At 42.2% G+C, this 24,549-nt stretch overlaps 1 protein-coding gene across 2 annotated transcripts in view; it reads left to right on the forward strand.

Moving 5' to 3' along the window:
• ccser2b (coiled-coil serine-rich protein 2b) overlaps window positions 1-24,549 on the forward strand; it is a 212,585-nt gene that overhangs the window by 173,182 nt on the left and 14,854 nt on the right. Inside the window, exons 8-10 of one of the 2 annotated variants that reach the window (XM_060939252.1) lie at window positions 7,373-7,459; window positions 12,927-13,028; window positions 24,458-24,539. In XM_060939252.1, coding sequence (XP_060795235.1) covers window positions 7,373-7,459; window positions 12,927-13,028; window positions 24,458-24,539 — 271 coding nt within the window. The remainder of the gene's footprint in view (window positions 1-7,372; window positions 7,460-12,926; window positions 13,029-24,457; window positions 24,540-24,549) is intronic. The other variant, XM_060939251.1, reaches the window with a different exon arrangement.

Raw genomic sequence — 24,549 nt, forward strand, 5'->3', positions numbered from 1 at the left:
GGCCCTTCGAGGGCTGGGGCCCTAGGCAATTGCCAAGTCTGCCTACCTTGTTGCAACGGGTCTGTCCACACTTCTCGTCGAGAAAACTGTGTCAATTTCGTTAGACCAGTTTATCAATTCCATGCTTTTTTTTTTTTTTTAGTTTAGAAAGTAATGCAGGAAGAGTCTCTTCAAAAAGTACAGCATAAAATAAAACAAAGTTTTATTTTAAAACAAATGTTAAATAAAATAAAGCAAATGTTTTGCTTACTTTTTGACGAGTCTCTTCAAAAAGTAAGCAAAACATAAAATTGGAAGTCCGTGATTCGAATTCAGTAACTTTCAGTCCACTAAACGAAAATAATTGGGTGTCGGGGAATTATTTAAAAAAAATTTTTTTATGATCTACACTTAGACTGCCTTTCAGATTTTTCATCTTTAAAAGCCACATTCACTAAACGGAGTCCAAACGTTCCTGTGTGACAGGTTTCCAAGTCAAACTGTACAATGTTTATTGATTTCACTCACAGGGACATTAAACACACTGACGAGCTCTGTGTCTGAAAACTTTCCATCATCATGATTGTTGCCATGAGCTGCATCTCAAATCAAAAACTCAGGAAAAAAGGTGTGTTTTTTTTTTTTTAAATAACTGATGCACTAAAACTCAGGCAGAAAATCTGATTACAGTCCCGCCCACACGAAGGCACTTTATTCCTCTGCGTGTCCCCAATTCATCTTCCTGTGTTTTTTTTTTTTCCTCCTCATCTGTTAATAAAGTCCCGTTCATTAGCGCTGCCCCGCTTATCACGTTGCTTGCCCTTGGGTATTATCTCCACCCAGTGCACTGAGACCGATAAAGCCACGTCACTCAGCCAGACATCACCACCTTCTGAAGCTGCTTTAATAAACCACATTCTCCACCGTCAAGATTTCACCCTGACCTTGCCCACAACTTCAACACGTGTGAATACACTCCAACACGCGATGAGTCAGGGTTTCTTCATGTCATCTCGGAGTTTTTCCTCACCACCGATGTTTAATGTGTATAGAGGCCCATTTCCAGCAACTCTCACTCCAGTGTTCTAATGGTACAATGTGTTTGCTCATTGCCTCAGAAGGCTAATGGATGATTAGAAAACCCTTGTACAATCATGTTAGCACAGCTGAAAACAGTTGAGCTCTTTAGAGAAGCTATAAAACTGACCTTCCTTTGAGCAGATTGAGTTTCTGGAGCATCACATTTGTGGGGTCGATTAAATGCTCAAAATGGCCAGAAAAATATGTCTTGACTATATTTTCTATTTATTTTACAACTTATGGTGGTAAATAAAAGTGTGACTTTTCATGGAAAACACAAAATTGCCCGGGTGACCCCAAACTTTTGAACGGTAGTGTATAACGTTGCTTTGCGATGATGTCTGTTGTTAAAAGCGCTAGACACACAAAATTGACTCGAGTCAAAACACACTCTGCGCCATTTTCTTTTGTTTTTATCCCCCGCTGGCCAAAAGGCCGAAGGGGGATTATGTCGTGGCGATTTCCGTCCGTCCCGGGAATGGTGCTCACCGTCTAAAATCAACTCCAGCGGGGGATATTGTGCTCTCGGAGCACTTGTTTTGTTTGTTTCCCCTCTCTTTCCCCTGCAGCCTCTCGGTCCTTGCTCAATGCGTTTTTTGTTTGTCGTATTGAGTGAGTCAGTGAAGTGTGTGCGCGCGAGATTAAAGAAAAGTTTGACTATCGAAGCATTTTCGTGGCTTCCGAAATGAATTCCACTGAGCATTGCAGCGAGCACCTAAATTAGTCCCGAATGCTGCTTGATGAATGAATTTAGGACGCGCAAAATAACAGTGAAAACAACTGAAACAGGAAGTGGGAGCTTTCACATTCGGAGCTCTGTAAGCCTTTGTGTCCTTATATTGTTTCTCACCGCACACTTCAATACGCTGATGCATACCAAAGAAGAAGAAGAAGCCTTTTTGTCACATGCACACTCGAGCACAGTGAAAATTTGTCTTCTGCGTTTAACCCATCTGAAGCAGCAACAGGGCTTTCCCCAGCCAAAAAAAAAAAAAATCAGAGTGGTGCTACTGATGTTGAGGGCCGGCTGCTTGGGGGATCCGGGGGGGATCGAGACTTTAAATGGTGCGTTCTGGAGGCATCGAGGCCTGATTTAGGCACAGTTCAACATTTTATTAAATTTGCTGGTTTTTTAACCTTGTCAAATATGCAAGGGGCAAAATTTAAAGGGCAAAATTAGATTTGAAATGAAAACACTGGAAACGCTCAGTTTAGAGAAGTATTTCAATAATGTTGGCTGGCTTTTTTTCGTGGTATATCAGATACATTCCATTCAGCTAGCATGATGCTGAACGAGTCGAAGACAAGTAGCTCAGTGGAGTCTGATAGACCACAAAAAAAAAGCCAGCTATTATTATTTATTTGTTTATTTATTTAATGGAAAAAGTATAGATTTTACAAAAAGTTAAGAACGGGGGGTAACTTACCAATACTGAATGCTGATTCTGATTGAATGTAATTCAATGTTCTGTACAAAGTCAAAGTTCTAACAATAAAAATGGTACAAGTCCACAAAACCTGAACAACAACCCAGCTTATGCTGTGTTCACACTTATACTGGTACGATAGTGGTATAACTGTATCGATACAAAGTATACCGCTACAGTTTAGTGCATCTGTCCACACTAGCGAGAAATGTTTGCGGTTTTCTTTCATGGAAGTTGAAATGCGCATGCGCGAAATGTTTCCGTGGTTACCGAGTAACTTCCTTCCGAGAATATGGCGGATGAAACAACGTGTGTGTGCTTTTTGTTGTCAATGTACAGTCTGTATTTCTGGTGGTCATTTATTCAGTCGAATTGTATAAAACGCGCGAGGCAGTTGAGAAAGAAACAAAGAAAACGAATCTCACTTTCTCCCTCTTTCCTTCTCTTCCTCCTTTCTTCCTCCCTCTTTCCCCCTCCCTCCCTCCCTCCCTCCCTCCCCCTTTCCTTTTCTCCCCCCTTTCTTTGCTCCATGTACAACCCCGATTCCAAAAAAGTTGGGACAAAGTACAAATTGTAAATGAAAACGGAATGCAATGATGTGGAAGTTTCAAAATTCCATATTTTATTCAGAATAGAACATAGATGACATATCAAATGTTTAAACTGAGAAAATGTATCATTTAAAGAGAAAAATTAGGTGATTTTAAATTTCATGACGACAAATCTCAAAAAAGTTGGGACAAGGCCATGTTTACCACTGTGAGACATCCCCTTTTCTCTTTACAACAGTCTGTAAACGTCTGGGGACTGAGGAGACAAGTTGCTCAAGTTTAGGGATAGGAATGTTAACCCATTCTTGTCTAATGTAGGATTCTAGTTGCTCAACTGTCTTAGGTCTTTTTTGTCGTATCTTCCGTTTTATGATGCAGCAAATATTTTCTATGGGTGAAAGATCTGGACTGCAGGCTGGCCAGTTCAGTACCCGGACCCTTCTTCTACGCAGCCATGATGCTGTAATTGATGCAGTATGTGGTTTGGCATTGTCATGTTGGAAAATGCAAGGTCTTCCCTGAAAGAGACGTCGTCTGGATGGGAGCATATGTTGCTCTAGAACCTGGATATACCTTTCAGCATTGATGGTGTCTTTCCAGATGTGTAAGCTGCCCATGCCACACACACTAATGCAACCCCATACCATCAGAGATGCAGGCTTCTGAACTGAGCGCTGATAACAACTTGGGTCATCCTTCTCCTCTTTAGTCCGAATGACACGGCGTCCCTGATTTCCATAAAGAACTTCAAATTTTGATTCGTCTGACCACAGAACAGTTTTCCACTTTGCCACAGTCCATTTTAAATGAGCCTTGGCCCAGAGAAGACGCCTGCGCTTCTGGATCATGTTTAGATACGGCTTCTTTGAACTATAGAGTTTTAGCTGGCAACGGCGGATGGCACGGTGAATTGTGTTCACAGATAATGTTCTCTGGAAATATTCCTGAGCCCATTTTGTGATTTCCAATACAGAAGCATGCCTGTATGTGATTCAGTGCTGTCTAAGGGCCCGAAGATCACGGGCACCCAGTATGGTTTTCCGGCCTTGACCCTTACGCACAGAGATTCTTCCAGATTCTCTGAATCTTTTGTTGATATTATGCACTGTAGATGATGATATGTTCAAACTCTTTGCAATTTTACACTGTCGAACTCCTTTCTGATATTGCTCCACTATTTGTCGGCGCAGAATTAGGGGGATTGGTGATCCTCTTCCCATCTTTACTTCTGAGAGCCGCTGCCACTCCAAGATGCTCTTTTTATACCCAGTCATGTTAATGACCTATTGCCAATTGACCTAATGAGTTGCAATTTGGTCCTCCAGCTGTTCCTTTTTTGTAACTTTAACTTTTCCAGCCTCTTATTGCCCCTGTCCCAACTTTTTTGAGATGTGTTGCTGTCATGAAATTTCAAATGAGCCAATATTTGGCATGAAATTTCAAAATGTCTCACTTTCGACATTTGATATGTTGTCTATGTTCTATTGTGAATACAATATCAGTTTTTGAGATTTGTAAATTATTGCATTCCGTTTTTATTTACAATTTGTACTTTGTCCCAACTTTTTTGGAATTGGGGTTGTAGCTCCACGGTCATTTTGAGCCTTTTGACATTTTATTTACAGCTGAAAAGCACGGGCGTATTGTATGAATAACCCGGAAGACGTAGGAATGGTTCATTGCGCATGCGCATTATATTTGTATCGATACAGAACCGCTTCATCTGTCCACACTACAGCGAAGCATTACAGTACCGATACTGTACCGGTACGAAACCCATACATTTGTGGGTTTTGTACCGATAGTTATACCGCTACAGTACCGGTATAGTTGCTAGTGTGGACAGGTGTTGCGGTACGAAAGTAGTTTCGTATCGGTACAAAATCCCTAGTGTGGACAGGGTATTATATACAAGCTATATCCAGGTTGACGGTTCAAGTTCACAGTTACTTTTGGCCGTAGTTAATTGTTCCATTGCAGTTGTTCAAAACAAAAGGGCTTTGCTGAGTGAAGTCCTCTTGTAAAAGTCTCCGTCACTTTTCCTCACCTCCAAGTACAACTTGGATTATATTTCCACTATTGCGCGCTCTTCCAGTTTTTCGATGTCCATTGGTGTGTTTTTCTCTTGTAAAGATGTGTGAAGAATATCCAGTGAAGTTTTGGTAGCCTTTCGGGTGTTCAGCGCGTCTCTCTTTTTAAATCTTCGGCTTTTAATGAAGCAAACCTAGCGGCCATGTTTATGCACACTCACTCACTCACTCACTCGCACGGAAGTTTTACATCTCCGACGTGTCTCTTTTCAAGTTTTTCGATGTCCGTCGGTGTGTTTTTCTCTTGTAAATATGCATGAAGAATATATAATGAAGTTTTAGTAGCCTTTCAGGTGTTCAGCGCGTATTTAGTTTCAATTTTCAGTTTAGTAATTTAGTGCTTAAACCTAGCACTGGATTAGCTTTGTCTTCTCTCTTTCCCGGCCAACAAAGGAATGTTTGTGCGCATGCACAGCAAAAAAGTTTTGTCATTGAATCTTCGCATGAGCTCTGATGTGTGAAGTCATGTTGTCTTGACAATGTGCAGTGTTGTGACAATATTGCACGCTCATTCTCCATTGGGGAGAGCGGCGTAATACGGAGGATAAGCGATATGATAATGTTGCATGCTATCAATAAATTTGCTTGAAAGGAATAGAACACATGCTTTTATTCCATGGAAAAAGTGGCCTGTATGTATAATAATTAATTTTATTGCACAACAGAAAATGATTTTTTTTTTTTTCTCTACGTGCTTCCACGGAAGGCAGTCGCATTTTCTGCTCTCCCTCTCCCTCCTTTTTTTCCCTGCTTGTGCTTCTGTGTCTTGTCTCGTCTGCTGTACTTTTTGAAGAGACTCTTCCTGCATTACTTTCTAAACTAAAAAAAAAAAGCATGGAATTGATAAACTGGTCTCCTAACGAAATTGACACAGTTTTGGGTTCGGGGGAACCCGTCTGTCTTGCCAGAACGTTTGCGGCTGGTTACACAATGGACACGTGGGAGCGGTGGCGAGTCGTGTGCCTGGCGATTCTTTCTGTGGAGGACATTGATGATATCTACCTATTCGGAACCATGATTACAGGACTTTTGCTGATTGGATTAGGCATTGTCCTGGTATATCAAGGAAATCAGACAACGGTAACAGCTGTTCAAAGCCCCACAAAGCTGCCCGATATGATTGGAGTGGTGGGCAAAGCTGTCGGCACTCAGACTGTGGCTATTCAGAACTTTAATCACAAAATGGTTGTTATCTCAGAGCAGCTTTCAGCTTTGCAAGGAATACGTTTTTCGGAGATCAATTTGAATAGAATGGACAGATATGGACGGGCGGTGTGGACGTGCAAAGGCTGCGTCTGGAAAGACCAAACAATTCATATCTTATCGACATTCGGTGCCCTGAGACAGCACCGGCCTTGGTTCAGGCCATTGCTGAGGCAACATTTCCCCCTGAAGGTCACTGCCGGGAGACACTCTCGCCCTCGCATTCCTTTTCTAACTCTCCGCGGTCGCCATTTTTACCCCCAGTGTGACAAGCGGGTGCGTGACCAGCGCCTTCATGGCTGCAGGAGCGGATGGCTGCTTGCTTGCGCTGGATTACCTCCTCCCCCCCTTACCCTTTACCCCTGATTCCTCCCCTCAAGTCCTGTGTTTAAAGTGTACTTGTGTTGTTGTGTGCTTATGTGCAAAGGTTTTTTTAAATGTTCCCACACTGTACTCCTGACAGGAGCATAGTGGGGGAGTGTTCTTTTTTTCCTTATCTCTCCTCATGTTGTGTTTCCTTTTTATCTTTATCCCTGTCTTCCTGTCCTGTCTACCCGATGTCAGTTGTATATGTACGGACAGGTTGACGGCTAATTTCGCTGGTACATGTGACTAGTGACAATAAAGGGCATCATCATCATCATCATAATATCGAACAATATAACAGCTGAAATTAGAATATTAGCAATACGGCGGTCAACTACAGACCTGCAACCCAACAGGCAAAAGTCACACAAAAGCCTGCAGGATAGCTCATGTTTTAAAGTCATTAAATTTCTGTAAAGTTGCTTTGTGACGATGTCTATTGTTAAAAGCACAATAGAGATGAACTGACTTGACTTGATGTTTGATTCACATCCTACAGTGAGTCAATTCAGAGTCAGATCACTTCCTCACTCTAGTTGGTTGACTCGATATGAATCCGTGCCACTGCAGTGTGTTAATGATGTGGAATTCATGATGAAGGACCACAATGTCTCGAGCATGAGGTGGGCCTGTGATGGTGTGTGTGTGTGTTCTGATCACCCCGTTTATGTTCCAGGTGGACGAGCTGTTGAAGGAGGTGCAGAAGCTCAGAGAAGAGCTCCGAGGGAAAGACGTACTGATTTCGAAACTCACTCAGCAGTTGGTACGTGGCTTCAGCTCCCACACTTCCAACAGCGTTCTCAAACTCCTAAACATGATTGTTGGATTTCATTCAAGCTTAATTTCTGACACTTGAACATGAAGATGGCGTTCCTCACACACACTCAGGTTTCACCGTTGGCTCCTAAAAACAAATCATCTTTCCTCGCTCACTTTTCATTTTCCAGCGTCATAGTTGTGAGAAATCCAGAGTAGAAGTAGCAGAGACATTGGCGTTGAGGATTCAGCATGGACTTTCACTGGACTTAATCCAGTCGTATCATTCATTCATCTTCAGTAGGAGCGTTATCCAGGTCAAGATCACGGTGGATCCGGAGTCTGTCCCGGGAATACTGGGAGCTGCTTTTTATAGAACACATGGCGGGATCAGGATTTACTTTCATTCAGAGTTTTGACAATGTAATGGGTAATTACACTGCAGCCCCACTATAACGAACTCTTACCATCTTGCGTTCATGAGTAGCCATGACAACAGTGCTTACGGAGGAAAGAATCGAGTGAAACTCCTTTTAGCTCGTAAAATAAAGTCCTTTTAAGGGATTTTTTTTTTTTTTTTGTCAGTGATCACAGTTCTTGATAATTGTTGGTGAGCGACACCTCAGTGAAGCTCGTTAAGCCTTAGGGCCTCTGCATGCTCTTGCGACAAGGCTTTCGCAGATAGCTTTTTGCAGACAGTTGTAATTTATCGTTGAGCGGGGAGTAATAGGCGTGCGCGATGTTATTCACCGCCACAACGCAAGGGGGCGCGAAGTCGCGAAATCGCTAGGAGTAGTTGGTGGGTGTGATTAGTGGAGTGTTTATCCTCCGGTTACTTATAATGACTAGAACTGGAGTCGTATAGATGTACGTACTTCCTCGATCAACCGCTCTTCGTGCTGCTCCATCTTCGCTCGTGTTTTTAAAAATGGCGGTCGTGAAAACAAACCAAACCGGGAAAGTAGGGAAGCGGAAGTGCGTGTACAGCGGATGTAGAGTGGACCAATCAGAGCCCTCTTGTCTGCGAGGCTTCTGCGGTGGTCACAATTTTTGGGAGGTGCACGCAGAGCGTCTGCGAAGGGGCGGGGCTACGCAGACGCCATCTGCGAGGACTGCGTTGTCAGCATAAATTGGCCTTTAGTTTTATGGCATTAACTTGGTGTATTATTAATTTGACTGTGGACTGGATTACTTATTGATTGTTTCCGAGTGGAAGAACGACGCATGGCTCAGTGATGCGGGTTTTTTAAAATTATTATTATTATTATTTTTTTTTAAAAGACTCCGACTCATTAAAGGAGGGGGACGTGAACTTAGTTCGTTATATGCGAAAGTTCAGAGTAAAAGAGTTTGTTATAGCAGGGTTGCAGTGTACTGCCTGTACCATCGTTCCCCCTCTCTCTTTGCTTCCCTCTCTCTTTCTTTCTCTCTGTGTGTGTTTTGCTTATGTTGTTTTTCATGTTGGGGTTAATTTGTCTTTTCGAGCTATTTATTTATTTATTTATTTATTTGGAAATGAAAGTGTGTTCTCCAGCATCCTCACTGCTGCTGAATATTGTGAAAATTGGAATATCATCAAAATTTCAATATTTTTCCATCATTTATTTAAGAAAGTGGAAAATAATAAACTCTAGACTCATTACACATATAAACTAAAACGTTTCGAGTATTTTTCCATTTTAATTTTGGTAATTATGGCCTACAGAGCAAATAAATAAGTAAATAAATCTCAAATTAGAAATATGAAATTGTCACTGACGATTTCAAGTCTTCATCTATTTCAAACATAAACTGACAACATTAACAGCCTCGTGCCACTGGCCTCGCGACATTCACCTAACACCTAAAGCTGGCTAAGGATTTGAATCACCTCACGCCAAGCGACATTCACCTAGTGAATCACTCCAGACAGTTTCTTTCTCTCTCTCACTCACACACACACACACACACACACAGAGTTTTGTGATGTTACTCTTCTTACAATACATTTTCACTACATCCAGTCTACACTTTCACTGCACTATTTACCAGTTACGTTTTTTAAAAGCCTGATGACAACGTCTCTTCTTACATATCAACAACCAAATCTTATACAGTTCTCTTTTTAAAGAGAACTAACTTTTGTACAACCCCGATTCCAAAAAAGTTGGGACAAAGTACAAATTGTAAATAAAAACGGAATGCAATAATTTACAAAGCTCAAAAACTGATATTGTATTCAGAATAGAACATAGACAACATATCAAATGTCGAAAGTGAGACATTTTGAAATTTCATGCCAGCAACACATCTCAAAAAAGTTGGGACAGGGGCAATAAGAGGCTGGAAAAATTAAAAGGTACAAAAAAAGGAACAGCTGGAGGACCAAATTGCAACTCATTAGGTCAATTGGCAATAGGTCATTAACATGACTGGGTATAAAAAGAGCATCTTGGAGTGGCAGCGGCTCTCAGAAGTAAAGATGGGAAGAGGATCACCAATCCCCCTAATTCTGCGCTGACAAATAGTGGAGCAATATCAGAAAGGAGTTCAACAGTGTAAAATTGCAAAGAGTTTGAACATATCATCATCATCTACAGTGCATAATATCATCAAAAGATTCAGAGAATCTGGAAGAATCTCTGTGCGTAAGGGTCAAGGCCGGAAAACCATACTGGGTGCCCGTGATCTTCGGGCCCTTAGACGGCACTGCATCACATACAGGCATGCTTCTGTATTGGAAATCACAAAATGGGCTCAGGAATATTTCCAGAGAACATTATCTGTGAACACAATTCACCGTGCCATCCGCCGTTGCCAGCTAAAACTCTATAGTTCAAAGAAGAAGCCGTATCTAAACATGATCCAGAAGCGCAGACGTCTTCTCTGGGCCAAGACTCATTTAAAATGGACTGTGGCAAAATGGAAAACTGTTCTGTGGTCAGACGAATCAAAATGTGAAGTTCTTTATGGAAATCAGGGACGCCGTGTCATTCGGACTAAAGAGGAGAAGGACAGCCCAAGTTATCAGCGCTCAGTTCAGAAGCCTGCATCTCTGATGGTATGAGGTTGCATTAGTGCGTGTGGCATGGGCAGCTTACACATCTGGAAAGACACCATCAATGCTGAAAGGTATATCCAGGTTCTAGAGCAACATATGCTCCCATCCAGACGACGTCTCTTTCAGGGAAGACCTTGCATTTTCCAACATGACAATGCCAAACCACATACTGCATCAATTACAGCATCATGGCTGCGTAGAAGAAGGGTCCGGGTACTGAACTGGCCAGCCTGCAGTGCAGATCTTTCACCCATAGAAAACATTTGGTGCATCATAAAACGGAAGATACGACAAAAAAGACCTAAGACAGTTGAGCAACTAGAATCCTACATTAGACAAGAATGGGTTAACATTCCTATCCCTAAACTTGAGCAACTTGTCTCCTCAGTCCCCAGACGTTTACAGACTGTTGTAAAGAGAAAAGGGGATGTCTCACAGTGGTAAACATGGCCTTGTCCCAACTTTTTTGAGATGTTGTTGTCATGAAATTTAAAATCACCTAATTTTTCTCTTTAAATGATACATTTTCTGAGTTTAAACATTTGATATGTCATCTATGTTCTATTCTGAATAAAATATGGAATTTTGAAACTTCCACATCATTGCATTCCGTTTTCATTTACAATTTGTACTTTGTCCCAACTTTTTTGGAATCGGGGTTGTATCATTTTATAGAAACGCCATCTGTTTGCCAGTTATTTCCATCACAATTTGCACTGGAGATTGTGTTTACTCCCTAAACTATCTGTACATGTAAACAGATGACAAAATTCGTGCATTCAAAACCGAAAATGACCTACCTGACCTCGGAAAATAGGTCAAAGGTCAAATCTGACAGTTGATTCGGGTAGAATGGGTATATATTTGGGGTAGTTGCATGTTATCAGCCAAAAAGGGGGAAATCCTTAGATCTTTAGTCGACACTGTAATAAATGAAATGACATTTTCAACAAAAACCACATAAAATATGCTCCGTGACTCTTGAAAAATAGGTCAAGGTCACTCATCTTGGGTCAGTGAGCTTCTGTTGCCCGTGGCTACCAGTGGTTAAAATTTTGTCCAAAACCAAACAACTTTTAGAAGAAAAATAAATTAAGAAATATCACCAAAAACAATAGCCTTCATCTAAGAAATAGATGAAGACTAAATATTCGAGTATTTAATTTTGAGTTTGAGTAAAACAGTATAAATCCCCATGTATCTCTCAGTATAGTTCAGTACATGCAACCGCAGTCATGGGGAAGACTGCTTGACTTGATAGGTGTCCAGAAGATGATCATAAACACCCTCTAAAAGCAGGGTAAGCCACAGAAGGTCATTGTTGAAAAGGCTGGCTGGAAAAGGTGCACAAGCAACAGGGATGACTGCAGCCTTTCGATTCAAGCACTTAGGAGAGCTTCACAAGGAGTGGACTGAAGCTTGTGTCACTGCATCAAGAGCCACTACGCACAGACGTCTTCAGGAAAGGGGCTACAACTGTCACATTCCTAATATCAAGCCCCTCCTGAACCAGAGACCACGTCAGAAGCGTCTTACCTGGGCTAAGAAGAGAACGAACTGGACTGCTGCTCAGTGGTCCAAAGCCCTCTTTTCAGTAAATTTTGCATTTCATTTGGAAATCAAGGTCCTAGAGTCTGGAGGAAGAGTGGAGAGGAACAGAATCCAAGGTGTTCGAAGTCCAGTATGAAGTTTCCGCAGTCTGTGATGATTTGGGGTGCCATGTCACCTGCTGGTGTTGGTCCACTGGGTTTTATCAAGTCCAAAGTCAACACAGTGTCTACCAGGAGATTTTAGAACACATCATGCTTCCATCTGCTGACAAGCTTTATGGAGATTCCGATTTCCTTTTCCAGCAGGACTTAGCACAGTGCCAAAACTGCTTGCTGTGCTTGATTGGCCAGCCAACTCGCCTGACCTCAACCCCAGAGAGAATCTATGGGCGATTTGTCAAGAGGAAGATGACAAACACCTAACCCAAAAATGCAGACGAGCTTAAGGCCTCTATCAAAGCGACCTGAGCTTCAGTAACATCTCAGCAGGGCCACAGGCTGATTGAATTCATGGTAAAGGAGCCCCAACCAAGCACTGAGTGTATAAATGAACACGCTTTTCAGAAGTTGGAGATTTCTGTATTGTAAATCCTCTTTTGATTGATTTTAGGAAATATTCTAATAATCTGATGCACTGGATTTCTGATTTTCATGAACTATAAGCCATAATCATCAAAATTTTAAGACAAAAAACAGGCTTGAAATATTTCACTTTAGGCGTAATGAATATAGAATATCTGAAAGTTTTTCATTATATTCAAATATTTTTTTAGATGCACCTCAGAAAATGTGATTTTTTTAAAATTCCGGCTTCACTTCTGACTGTTAAAGTGCTGACGCTGGGGACTCCTTCCATAATTGTTTTTATTTGTCTTGTTGAACAGTCGGCTCCTGTAGTGGTGACTCCATGCCTGTGCCAGCAGGGGGAGCTGCAGAGACGAGCGCATCAGGACGAGAGCACTCAGACTCCATGGAGAGCACAAAATGTGAGTTCACTGTTCATGAACCATCCTCAGTTCCCTCAGGGAGAGATTTCAGACTGCTTATTGAGACGCTTAACAAAAGTTACGTCACTATTTACATAAGGAGAGTTCCAGGTATTCGGTGTCGGGTTCTGCAGTTGCTTCAGTGGATTTTCTGAGCGCCATATCGAGATTATTACAATCACCTGCAGTTCACACGGCTGAGGTTTTCCAGATAGAAAATGCTGACTGAAGACAGAAATAGTTGGTTTTTTTTTTTCTATTTAATTAAATATTTAATCCTCTGATTAAGATACGTCTCCTTCCATGTCCTCGGAGACAATGTTATTAATCAGTTAATTAATATCATCATACTTGTGTATTGTATTTAGTACTATCCTTGAATGATATTCCAGTGTGTGTGTGTGTGTGTGTTTATAAGCAAAACATAAATGGCAGAGTGACACATTGTGGTTCTACCAAACTGTTAGAGGGTGGTGTTGGACTTGACACTGCTCCTCATATCACACAGGAAACGTGAGCGTAACTGAGACACGCCCCTGTTTTAGACGGTCTCCGCCCCCTGAGTAATGACACTTGTGTTCGGAGTTCCGTCTGCGTCATGAAGACCGACGTGTGTGATTTCAGGGTTAACTCCTCACCGAGTCTGCAGCTTGTACAGAAGTGAGACTTTGGGACTGCCATGTCTCAGTGCACTAAAGTCTGGGCTCCTGATCAGAAGGTGATGAGTTCGGTGTGCTCTGACTCGTAGAGTCATGTGACTGTAAAGGCTGTGTCGGTGTTTTTTCTGCTGTAGAAGTGTTCTGTCTCTATCTTACTAGCCAACTTCCACACACATCCATTCTTCATGTTCTTGGCGTCCAGCAGCCTGGTGAAGTCTGCAGCTTTTCTTATCATCTGATTCTCAGAGTTCTCCTGTCGGAGTCCATGTCCTTCTCCTCTAAAGACAGTTCTGTGCTGTGTGTAGTAGATAAAGAACCTGTCTCAGCAGTAACAGAGAATGGGATATGAGGACACTGTGGTCTGAGACTCTGCAGGTCTGACGAATGACGGCAGAAGATGAGTGAGCTGCTGTGTGCCTCAGAGTGGAGGGACAAACTCCGAGATTAATCACAGAATTGCAATGCAGCGTCAAGACCAGAGAGAGAGAGCGATGGAGGAGAAGGGGGGAGAGAGAGAGAGGAGAGGAGGTGGGTCAGAGGCGGAGCCAAACAACGTGAACATCCGGGGCTTAGCCCAGTGGGGGGCCTGGGGGGCCTCCCCCATAAAATTTTGGATTTTTTAGATGCAATTTCCTATGTTCTAGTGCATTTTGGGGTGACCTGCTAGACATGGCAAATCGTAAATCCCTTCTGATTCATACACTCCATTCTCAGCTGCACATTCTGAACAAGACAATACGATTTAATGGAAAGAAATAATAAATCGCTTAACTACTGACTTCTGTAAACATCAATGGCAAAATTGAGACTTTTAAATTTGGCAGAACACTTGACGTCCATAAACGGCCTGAGCCAAAATAATATCTTGGCGTTTAAGTGTTAAACACAACCCAGCTCTTTACAATGCTGACGAACGTCCCGTTCACTTTGAAGTTATGAATGACAGTCAGACCAAATGGCCCTTTTCCACTACCCTTTTTCAGCTCGCTTCAGCTCGCTTCAGCCCGACACGGCTCGCGTTTCGACTACCAAAAACCAGCACGACTCAGCTCGCTTCAGCCCTGCTTAGCCCCTAAAACTCGCACCGTTTTGGAGTGGGGCTGAAGCGAGCCCAACCGAGCCGAGTGAGGCTGGGGGCGTGAGGAGACACTCCCCTGTGCACTGATTGGTGAGGAGGAGTGTCCTCACATGCCCACACATGCCCCGTGAGCACGCTGGGATCTGTAAACCCGGAAGAAGAAGAATTACGAATTACGAGAATTTCTGAAGCCTTGTGCGCCTCGCTTCATCTATACGCTCTTGCCAGTATCTGTCCGCGTTGTCAGTGACAACAAGCCACAGAACCAAGGCCAGCAACACTAACGACTCCATGTCCTCCATGTTTATTGTTTACTATTCGGGTCGTGAGACTACCACTTAAAAGCTCACTGATGTCACTGTTTGCGCTGCTTAACGACATCACCTGACGTCCACCCACTTTCGCTAACTCCACCCAATGTGTCCACCCACTTCCAGTCAGCACGGTTCAGCGCGGTTGTAGTCGAAATGCAACTTCAATAGCCCCGCTCAGCTCGACTCAGCCCGACTCAGCACGGCACGGCTCAGCCGCGTTTGTAGTGGAAAAGCGGCAAAAGTCAGTTCAGCGAACTGTGGCGTCGGACTTTCTGTGCAGTATAACAGAACTAGCCTATTATTTCAGTTTGCAAGCACAAGTAGTAAAACTATTCTTACCTTTTGGTTTTCTTTTTAAAAAACCCAAAAGTGTCGACTGCTTTTTTGCTTGCCATGGTGAGTCGCTTTTCTTTTTGTTAGTTTATTTACGAAACTATGGCGACGCCACAGATCACCGAACTCTGATTCTGATTGGTCGAACTTCAAGGCTGAAATGCTGGAGATTCTGATCAGTGAAGTAGCCTACAATGTATCCGTTGATGAAATTTCTTGTTGCGGCGCGTTAAGATAGCAACATTTTGAAAATTAGGGAAATGCGGAATTTGTTGTAGGCTATTTGCCCATTAATGAGTTGTAATGTAATTTAGAGTGAGTGTGACGTCAGGCTTGTCATATTTTTTAACAACTTGAAGGATCCGGGGCTTTGGAAGAAACATTCGGGGCTTAAGCCCCCAAAGCCACCCCCCCACTCCGCCCGTGAGGTGGGTGGGAGGGAGGGTGATGAGAGGGAGGAAGGAGAGTGTGAGAGAGGAGGTGGGGGGAGGAGAGTGAGAGAGTCAAAGGAGGAGGAGGGGGGAGAGGGAGGAGGAGGATGATGATGGGGAGAGAGAGGAGGAGGAGGGTGATGAGGTGGAAGGGGAGAGAGGAGGGGGAGGGAAGAGAGTGAGAGAAAGGAGGGGGGTGGTGATGAGGTGGAAGGGGGAGAGAGACGGAGAGAATGATCCCTGTGATCCTGACCTGAATAAAGTTCTTACTGAAGATGAATGAATGATATTGCAGGATTAAACACAGTGAAAGTTCATACTGAATCCTCAACGGCATCAAAGATTTATTTTATAATGAAATTCCGACTTGAACTGCTTTCCCGTTCACTGTGGGTAACAGGTTCCTACGTTACCCACAATGCTGTGCTGATAGTGGTGCAGTGGGATTTTTATTTCTTGTTTCATCTCTACCGAAAGAGAGCGATGCGGCGGTGCTTTAGTCCTTCAGTCTGTCCATCTCTCTCACCGCCTCATCTGTACACTCTGCTCAAACACATCAGCTTCCAAAGCTCCAGCTTTCACACTCGTCACACACGTCATCTCGTACATCACTGGCCAGACAAGCCGCATTGCATTCTGGGATTGAGAGTCGAGCATTTACTCCAGTGTCTCCGCTGCTACGTCTGTGGAGTTCTCATAAATATGGTGCTGGAAAAGTGTGTGAGGGAAAAATGTGTTTTTAGGCGTGAAGAGCGAAAGGGCAATTCCATGTAAATGTCAACCTCACCATGCAAAAATAAAGCAACATGTAATACATCAAAACCACTCCCAGAGATATCACCTAGGCCTGTATTTTACAGATGTGAATAAGTTGAACCAATTTGTCACAAGAATTGTTCCCTTCGCCTTCACTACTTTAGCTAATGACACGAATAACTTTGATCATGTACAATTCTATATTATTGCCACAAGCCACAGAAATGTATGCTAAAATCCACAAAACAGCAAAACAATAGCCATCCTAAATATTATTTAAGAACTTTGATAGTTTTAGCTGATATTTAGAGAGTTTTTCAAAGGGTTATGGTGGTTAAATTGCTGATTTTCTAAACATATGCCATGTCCATTTCAGACGCGTCACATCCATAACGGAATTTCGTCACATCCATAACGCTGACTTTTCCTTCTGAAACTCTGCATGAAATACAAAATATTTTAAACAAAGATTTTTTAATATTCACCTTGGACCCCTTTATCAAATGGATATCTCCATTTCGACATTAGGTTTACAATTTCACAGAGTTTGATAAAAATGTACAGTCACCCAAGAAAAGTGATACTTTTTCTGTCACGTCCATAACGCATCTTTTATTGGCGTTTTCTGGCATGCCCTAGATGTACTATGGGAATTGTTCTTGTTCTATCACTTCTCCAGTATGGTACAGCCTTAAAATATGCAACACCTGTTTAAATACTGGGAGACAATAAAACATGCACTGGGTCATTTGTTGCCATTTTGAGTTCAAGTGTCACGTCCATAACGCTGGAAATGCTCGAAACCGGAGTGTGTGAGATGAATGCTGAAATGTGTTCCACTGTAACTGTACTAACAATAACATCCTCCGGTGACATCAGAGCAGCACACACACACACACACATGAACTTCTCACAGGAGTAACACAGTAAACACACCACCAGCCAACACATTTGCACCAGAATCATGAAACAAATCCAACATCTTCCAGTACAGTAAGATTTACTGTTTCTTCCTCCCTTTCAGAAGCTTTAACTACAACCCCAAATCTGAAAAAGTTGGAACGGTGTGGAAAATGCAAACAAAAACAGTGATTTCTAAATGTACTTGGACTTGTATTTCATGTTTTGTTGGTCACCTTCATTTAATTTGTAAATATACAGTGGCACTTGAAAGTTTGTGAACCCTTTAGAATTTTCTATATTTCTGCATAAATATGACCTAAAACATCATCAGATTTTCACACAAGTCCTAAAAGTAGATGATGAGACAAATGAGATGAAAAATATTATACTTGGTCATTTATTTATTGAGGAAAATGATCCAATATTGCATATCTGTGAGTGGCAAAAGTATGTGAGCCTTTGCGTTGAGTATCTGGTGTGACCCCCTTGTGCAGCAATAACTGCAACTAAACATTTGCGGTAACTGTTGATCAGTCCTGCACACCGGCTTGGAGGAATTTTAGCCCGTTCCTCCGTACAGAACAGCTTCAACTCTGGGATGTTGGTGGGTTTCCTCACATGAACTGCTCGCTTCAGGTCCTTCCTCAACATTTCGATTGGATTAAGGTCAGGACTTTGACTTGGCCATTCCAAAACATTAACTTTATTCTTCTTTAACCATTCTTTGGTAGAACGACTTGTGTGCTTAGGGTCGTTGTCTTGGTGCATGACCCACCTTCTCTTGAGATTCAGTTCATGGACAGATGTCCTGACATTTTCCTTTAGAATTCGCTGATATAATTCAAATTTATTGTTCCATCAATGATGGCAAGCTGTCCTAGCCCAGATGCAGCAAAACAGGCCCAAACCATGATACTACCACCACCATGTTTCACAGATGGGATAAGGTTCTTATGCTGGAATGCAGAGTTTTCCTTTCTCCAAACATAACGTTTTTCATTTAAACGGAAAAGTTCTATTTTGGTTTCATCTGTCCACAAAACATTTTTCCAATAGCCTTCTGGCTTTTCCACGTGATCTTTAGCAAACTGCAGATGAGCAGCAATGTTCTTTTTGGAGAGCGGTGGCTTTCTCCTTGCAACCCTGCCATGCACACCATTTGTTGTTCAGTGTTCTCCTGATGTTGGACTCATTAACATTAGCCAATGTGAGAGAGGCCTTCAGTTGCTTAGAAGTTACCCTGGGGTCCTTTGTGACCTCGCCGACTATTACACACCTTGCTCTTGGAGTGATCTTTGTTGGTTGCCCACTCCTGGGGAGGGTAACAATGGTCTTGAATTTCCTCCATTTGTACACATTCTGTCTGACTGTGGATTGGTGGAGTCCAAACTCTTTAGAGATGGTTTTGTTACCTTTTCCAGCCTGATGAGCATCAACAACGCTTTTTCTGAGGTTCTCAGAAATCTCCTTTGTTTGTGCCATGATACACTTCCACAAATGTGTTGAGGAAAAGACTTTGATAGATCCCTGTTCTTTAAATAAAACAGGGCGCCCACTCACACCTGATTGTCATCCCATTGATTGAAAACACCTGACTCTAATTTCATCTTCAAATTAACTGCTAATCCTAGAGGTTCACATACTTTTGCCACTCACAGATATGTAACATTGGATCATTTTCCTCAATAAATAAATGACCAAGTATAATATTTTTGTCTCGTTTGTTTAACTGGGTTCTCTTTATCTACTTTTAGGACTTGTGTGAAAATCTGATGATGTTTTAGGTCATATTTATGCAGAAATATAGAAAATTCTAAAGGGTTCACAAACTGTCAAGCACCACTGTACATCCAGTCTTGCGTTTCAGTCCTGCAACACATTCCAAAAAAAAGTTGGGAAAGGGGTAAATTTAGGGTGAGTAATGAGGTCAAACAGTTAAATAATGTGATATCAACAGGTGACTATAATCATGATTTGGTCCAAAATCAGTATCCAGGAAAGGCTGAGTCTTTGAGGAGTGAAGATGGCTCGAGGATCTCCAGTTTGTCAACAGATGCATGAGAAAATTATTGAAATGTTTAAAAACAATGTTCCTCAAAGAAAGATAGGAAGGGATTTGGATATTTATGCACCCTCGACGGGTATAGACTAATGATTAAATGATTCAAGGAATCTGGAGGAATTTCAGTCTGTAAAAGGGCAAAGGGCTCAAGCCTAATCTGAACACCTGTGATCACCGATCCCTCGCTGCATCAAGAACAGTCATTCATCTATAGCAGATAGAACCACATGGGTTCGGGATCACGTTGTCAAGCTACAATACAGAGTTACATCCACAAACACCAGTTAAAACTTTACTGTGCAAAAAGGAAGCCTTATGTTTTCTGTGTCCAGAAGTGCTGTCGACTTCTCTGGGCTCAGAGGCGTCTGGGATGGACCATCACACAGTGGAAACGTGTATTGTGGTCAGATGAACAGTGTGTGCGCTGAAGATGAAAAAGACCATCCAGACTGTTACCAGGAACAAGTCCAAAAGCCAGGGTGTGTAATGGTACAGGGTTGTGTCGGTGCCCTTGGTAAAGGTAACTAGCACTTCTGCGATGGAGTATTAATGCAGAAAAGTGCACTGAGATTTTGGAGCAACATATCCTGCCTTCAGGATGACACCTTTTCCAGGGAGATTTCAACAAAACCACATTCTGCGCACACATTACAAAGGCATGGCTGTGGAAGAAGAAGGCATGTCCCTTCTGTACTCAATAGAGAATGCATGGAGAATTTAGAAATGAAAAATATGACCGTGACAACCCTGTAGTGTTGCACACCTTATGACCTGTTTACAGGAAGAATGGGACAAAATAACACCTGAAACACTCCATCACTTGGTGTCTTCAGTCCATAAACATTAGGGTGGTCCCGAAATGTATGGGAAAATTTTTTTTTTTACCAGAACATTCCGACCACCCTACCATTTTTTTTTTTTTTTTTTACATAGGCTAAAAGAAGGCAACAAGCAAAATTTCAGAAAAATTGGTTAATATTTAGAGGTGCCACACGAGGTTGCAAATCGGGTTAAGCCATTAACATTAGTTGGTGCGTAGACTGTTGCAGAGAAGATCTCAAATAGGGGTCGACCGATAATCGGCCTGGCCGATATATCGGGCCGATATTCTGCATTTTTAGGGTTATCGGTATCGGCCATAATTTCCACCGATACGCCGATAACATGCCTTTTTGCAGCCATTTCGTTCCTAACGCGACCATCACTGCACGTCCTTTCCTGCACTCGCCTCTCTGAGTTCAAGAACACTGTCCCGCCCACCTCAACATCTGATTTGTTTGGCACAAGAGATATAGCCAATCGACACGTGTAGCTAAACGCTGTGAACTGTTTCAAGGCGGCCGTACGGGCACTCGGGCAGAAGCGGCACAAGGGATACAGCCAATCAACACGCGTAGCTAAACGCTGTGAACTGTTTCAAGGCGGCCGTACGGGCACTCGGGCAGAAGCAGATCCCACTTCAATGTAAGGACACGCTGCTTTTGCCGCAATAAGTCACAAATGCACAAGTTGCAAAAGCACATCATCATTATATGTTTACATTCTTCATCTACTACTCGTTAAAATTGTCCATTTGCATCTGTGTAGCCAGGCAAACTTAGCTTATGGAAGGAAGCACTTGAATTAGCCTACAACCAACTAGTCTTGCTGAAACTACATGTAATGCTTCCTTCACTACAATATAATCCTCCTAAATTGGGAATATTAGGCTTGGGCATTAAAAGCATTAGAATGTAGATGGTTACTTGTTAATTTGTTACATAATAGGGAGTGATAGCCTACTTTGTTTGATTTTACTTTTTAAAAAATGCTGCAGGCAGCTCCCTACACTTGATGTGTTATTTAAAAACTACTTGAAGTTGGTAAGTCTTACTTAGTTCTTGGTGTAAAAGAATCCAGAGTGTATTTTCATTTATTTTCCACTGAAAATGGTGAGCTGTAATACAGTAGGGAGTGATTTATTTTTTTATTGGTGAATATTTATTTTATTTCTCATTTTATTCTAACTAATGTTTGACTTTATTGTACAAATGCTGCTGGCATCTCCCTGCACAAAATTTCATGTTCAATTTTACAGTTAAACATACATTTCATGGATATGAAGGTCTGTGTCAGTGTGTGCTATGTTTAATTTCATGTGAATTATAATGTTTACATTTATCAGTTGCACATATCGGTTATCGGCATCCCAATTCCATAATAATCGGTATCGGCCCTGAAAAAAAAACATATCGGTCTAATCTCAAACCCCCAAAAAGTCACAGTTGTAGAGGGAATATGCCACTTCTATGAAAAAGAAGAGGCAGGAAGAGTTTATAGACTGATAGAAGGTTAACTTTCATGCACTAAGGGGTTCTTAAACAATGAGCACTGATCGTAATATGCCGATGAAGTTGTGAATGTTTTTCTTTCTATGTTTTTCAGATGGCTAGCAACAGTAATACAAGTAGTACCGGTGGTGCAAAGCACAAAACCAGAAAGGACAATTATGTTTGGTTAATTGGTCCCACTTCCAAGGAACTGTCTGGGAGAAAGCTTCCTTCTGCTAGGGAAGTCCTTAGGCCCACTTTACACGGGGACGGTCTGAAACAAAAACGCAGAAGTCCGTTTTCGTTCTCACTTTTTTCCGCGTCTACACGACCGTTTTCAAGGAGGAAATCTGTGTCTATACGGTGACGCATAAATGTGTGGAATTCAATTGGATGTGCATGCCAGGCGGCTAGGTGGTGCTGTGAAAGACCTCCGCTATGTCTGCACGCATGCGCAACGTCTTCCGTCTTGTCTGATCTGCACATCTGCGCCGCGAAAACTTTGACTACTCTGGCTATGGTAAGTAAGAAAGTAAGTAAAAAAGTAAGAGCATACTATACCCGCCTCTGTTCATTAACGGTATATGTGCAGATTCGGTATAGATGTCCGAAGGACTCCTGGACGTTTATTAAAGCTGCCAGAGCAGCTTGAAGGTCCGTTGGATCGATGTAATCAGACACGCTCTTACTTTTTTACTTACTTTCTTACTTCCCAGGCTGGCATGTACAGTATATGACATATGTATGACGTAAACGCGTACCCGACGTGAGCAGATCCGAGCAGAGTTTCGCGTATTGGGTAGTTTAGACGGATATGCAACAGGGGCTGTTTTTAACTTATCCACTCTGGAAGGCGTTTTCAATTTTTTCCATTTTTCAGCCTCGGAAACGCCGTCCCCGTGTCGACGAAAGGCACTTCCGATAAAATATTTAGTCGCTTTTACGCGACAGCGTCCTCGTGTAAACGGGCCCTTAGTGTGTTCTTTTATCTCCACAAGATACCAGAATACCGAAGGGTTTAGAAAATCACAGACAAGTAATAGCTATTGTTACTTTGAACACAAGAAGTTGTATTACTGTTTTGTTTGTATTAATATGAAACAGTTAATAAGCCACATTGTGTCTTGAGTGAAAACTTAAATGGCTTTGTGGCACCTCTAAACATTGTTCAATCTTAACCAAATTCCGCACAATAACTTCTTTTAGGCAATGTAAAAAAAAAAAAAGGTAAGGTGGTCGTAACAAAATCTAGCCTAGTAAACTAGACCCACCTGCCTAGCGGCCAAAAATATTTTTTGCCTGCGAGTGGGTCTAGCCTCGCACCATATCAACAAAAACACCCCGGGCATCAAATCGTGCCCGCCAATCACAACGCAAGGTTTTTGTTTGGATTCTTTGGGCGGGCTTTTGCAGGAGTGACGACAAGGCTGCGCGACGCTGGAGAAAGCGCAGCAGGAAAGATGGCTACGGCTAGTGAACAGCGCGCGTTTGACTCCACTTTGGAATCAGTTTTAGAAGAATTAGACTTGGAGTTTTCGTTGAAACATGAGCAGGAAGAGGCTCTCCGCTCATTCCTTTTCAAGAAGGACGTTTTCGCTGTTTTGCCGACCGGCTATGGCAAAAGTCTGATCTACCAGCTGGCTCCGCTCGTAGCCAAAAGGATGGGGCTAGTTTGTGCAGTACGAAGAATTAATAAACAGCTTTGAAACATTACTTTTCGATTGTTTCTTATTTTCCCGTTATTTTAAATTTAAGGGAAATTATTTCACCAAACACCACTAAATAAAAACTCTCAAAAACAGTTTAAGCAAACCCTTGAAAAACACTTGGAAAAAATGTGTATGTGGTACAGACTCCAAACTTGTGGTCATTATCTCCAAACTTCTTAATATCTAGAACCTGTTTATTAATTAATACGCATTTTGAAAAATTCTTTATTTCAAGGCCTCCCCCACTGCTTTCTGTCGCTCTGACTACGTCACAGTCACTGTTGCGCTGATTGGTCAGAGCGTTGGCCTATACGCACAGAGACAGTTTGAAAGACAGCGGGTTGTTCCTCCTACCCGCTTCGGAAATGTCTACGGATCGAGGCCAGACTAAATATTCACATTTAGTCTGGCTTGCCAGGCTAAACAAAATCCTAAAAAAAAAAAAAAAATTTAGGACCACCCTAATAAACATCTTTTAAGTGTCGTGAGAAGGAATGGAAACATTATAAAGTGCTTTACCGTCCCAACTTTTTTTGAAATGTGTTGCAAGAATTAAAATGGAAATGTGTTTATTTTTGGAAAAAAAAAAATTCAAGACACACATCATCAGCCAGTGTGCTCTTGTGTTGTTTTGAGTGTAATACAGGTCGAAGATTTTTTTTTACAAATCAGTGCTTTCAGTTTTAATTTCAACTTCAACAGACCGTCCCAACTTTTTCTGATTCGGGGCTCGAGAAACAGATAAAGATTCCAGGTTGTGTGTGAATTCTCATTAATGCAACACATTTGACTGGAGAGAACAGACACTGTGCGAGAAGTGTGTGTGTGTGAGAGAGATAGTGGGTCAGCGTGTGTCTCTCTGTATCTCTGTACAGGATATTCCTCCTCCTTGTCTCTCTCCGAGGCGGATGCAGCAGGGAACTGGCCGTGTGTGTGTCCCGCTCTACCACAAACGGAGTGAGTCTGT

Source organism: Neoarius graeffei, chromosome 14, assembly GCF_027579695.1.
Source record: "Neoarius graeffei isolate fNeoGra1 chromosome 14, fNeoGra1.pri, whole genome shotgun sequence".
NCBI lineage: Eukaryota > Metazoa > Chordata > Actinopteri > Siluriformes > Ariidae > Neoarius > Neoarius graeffei.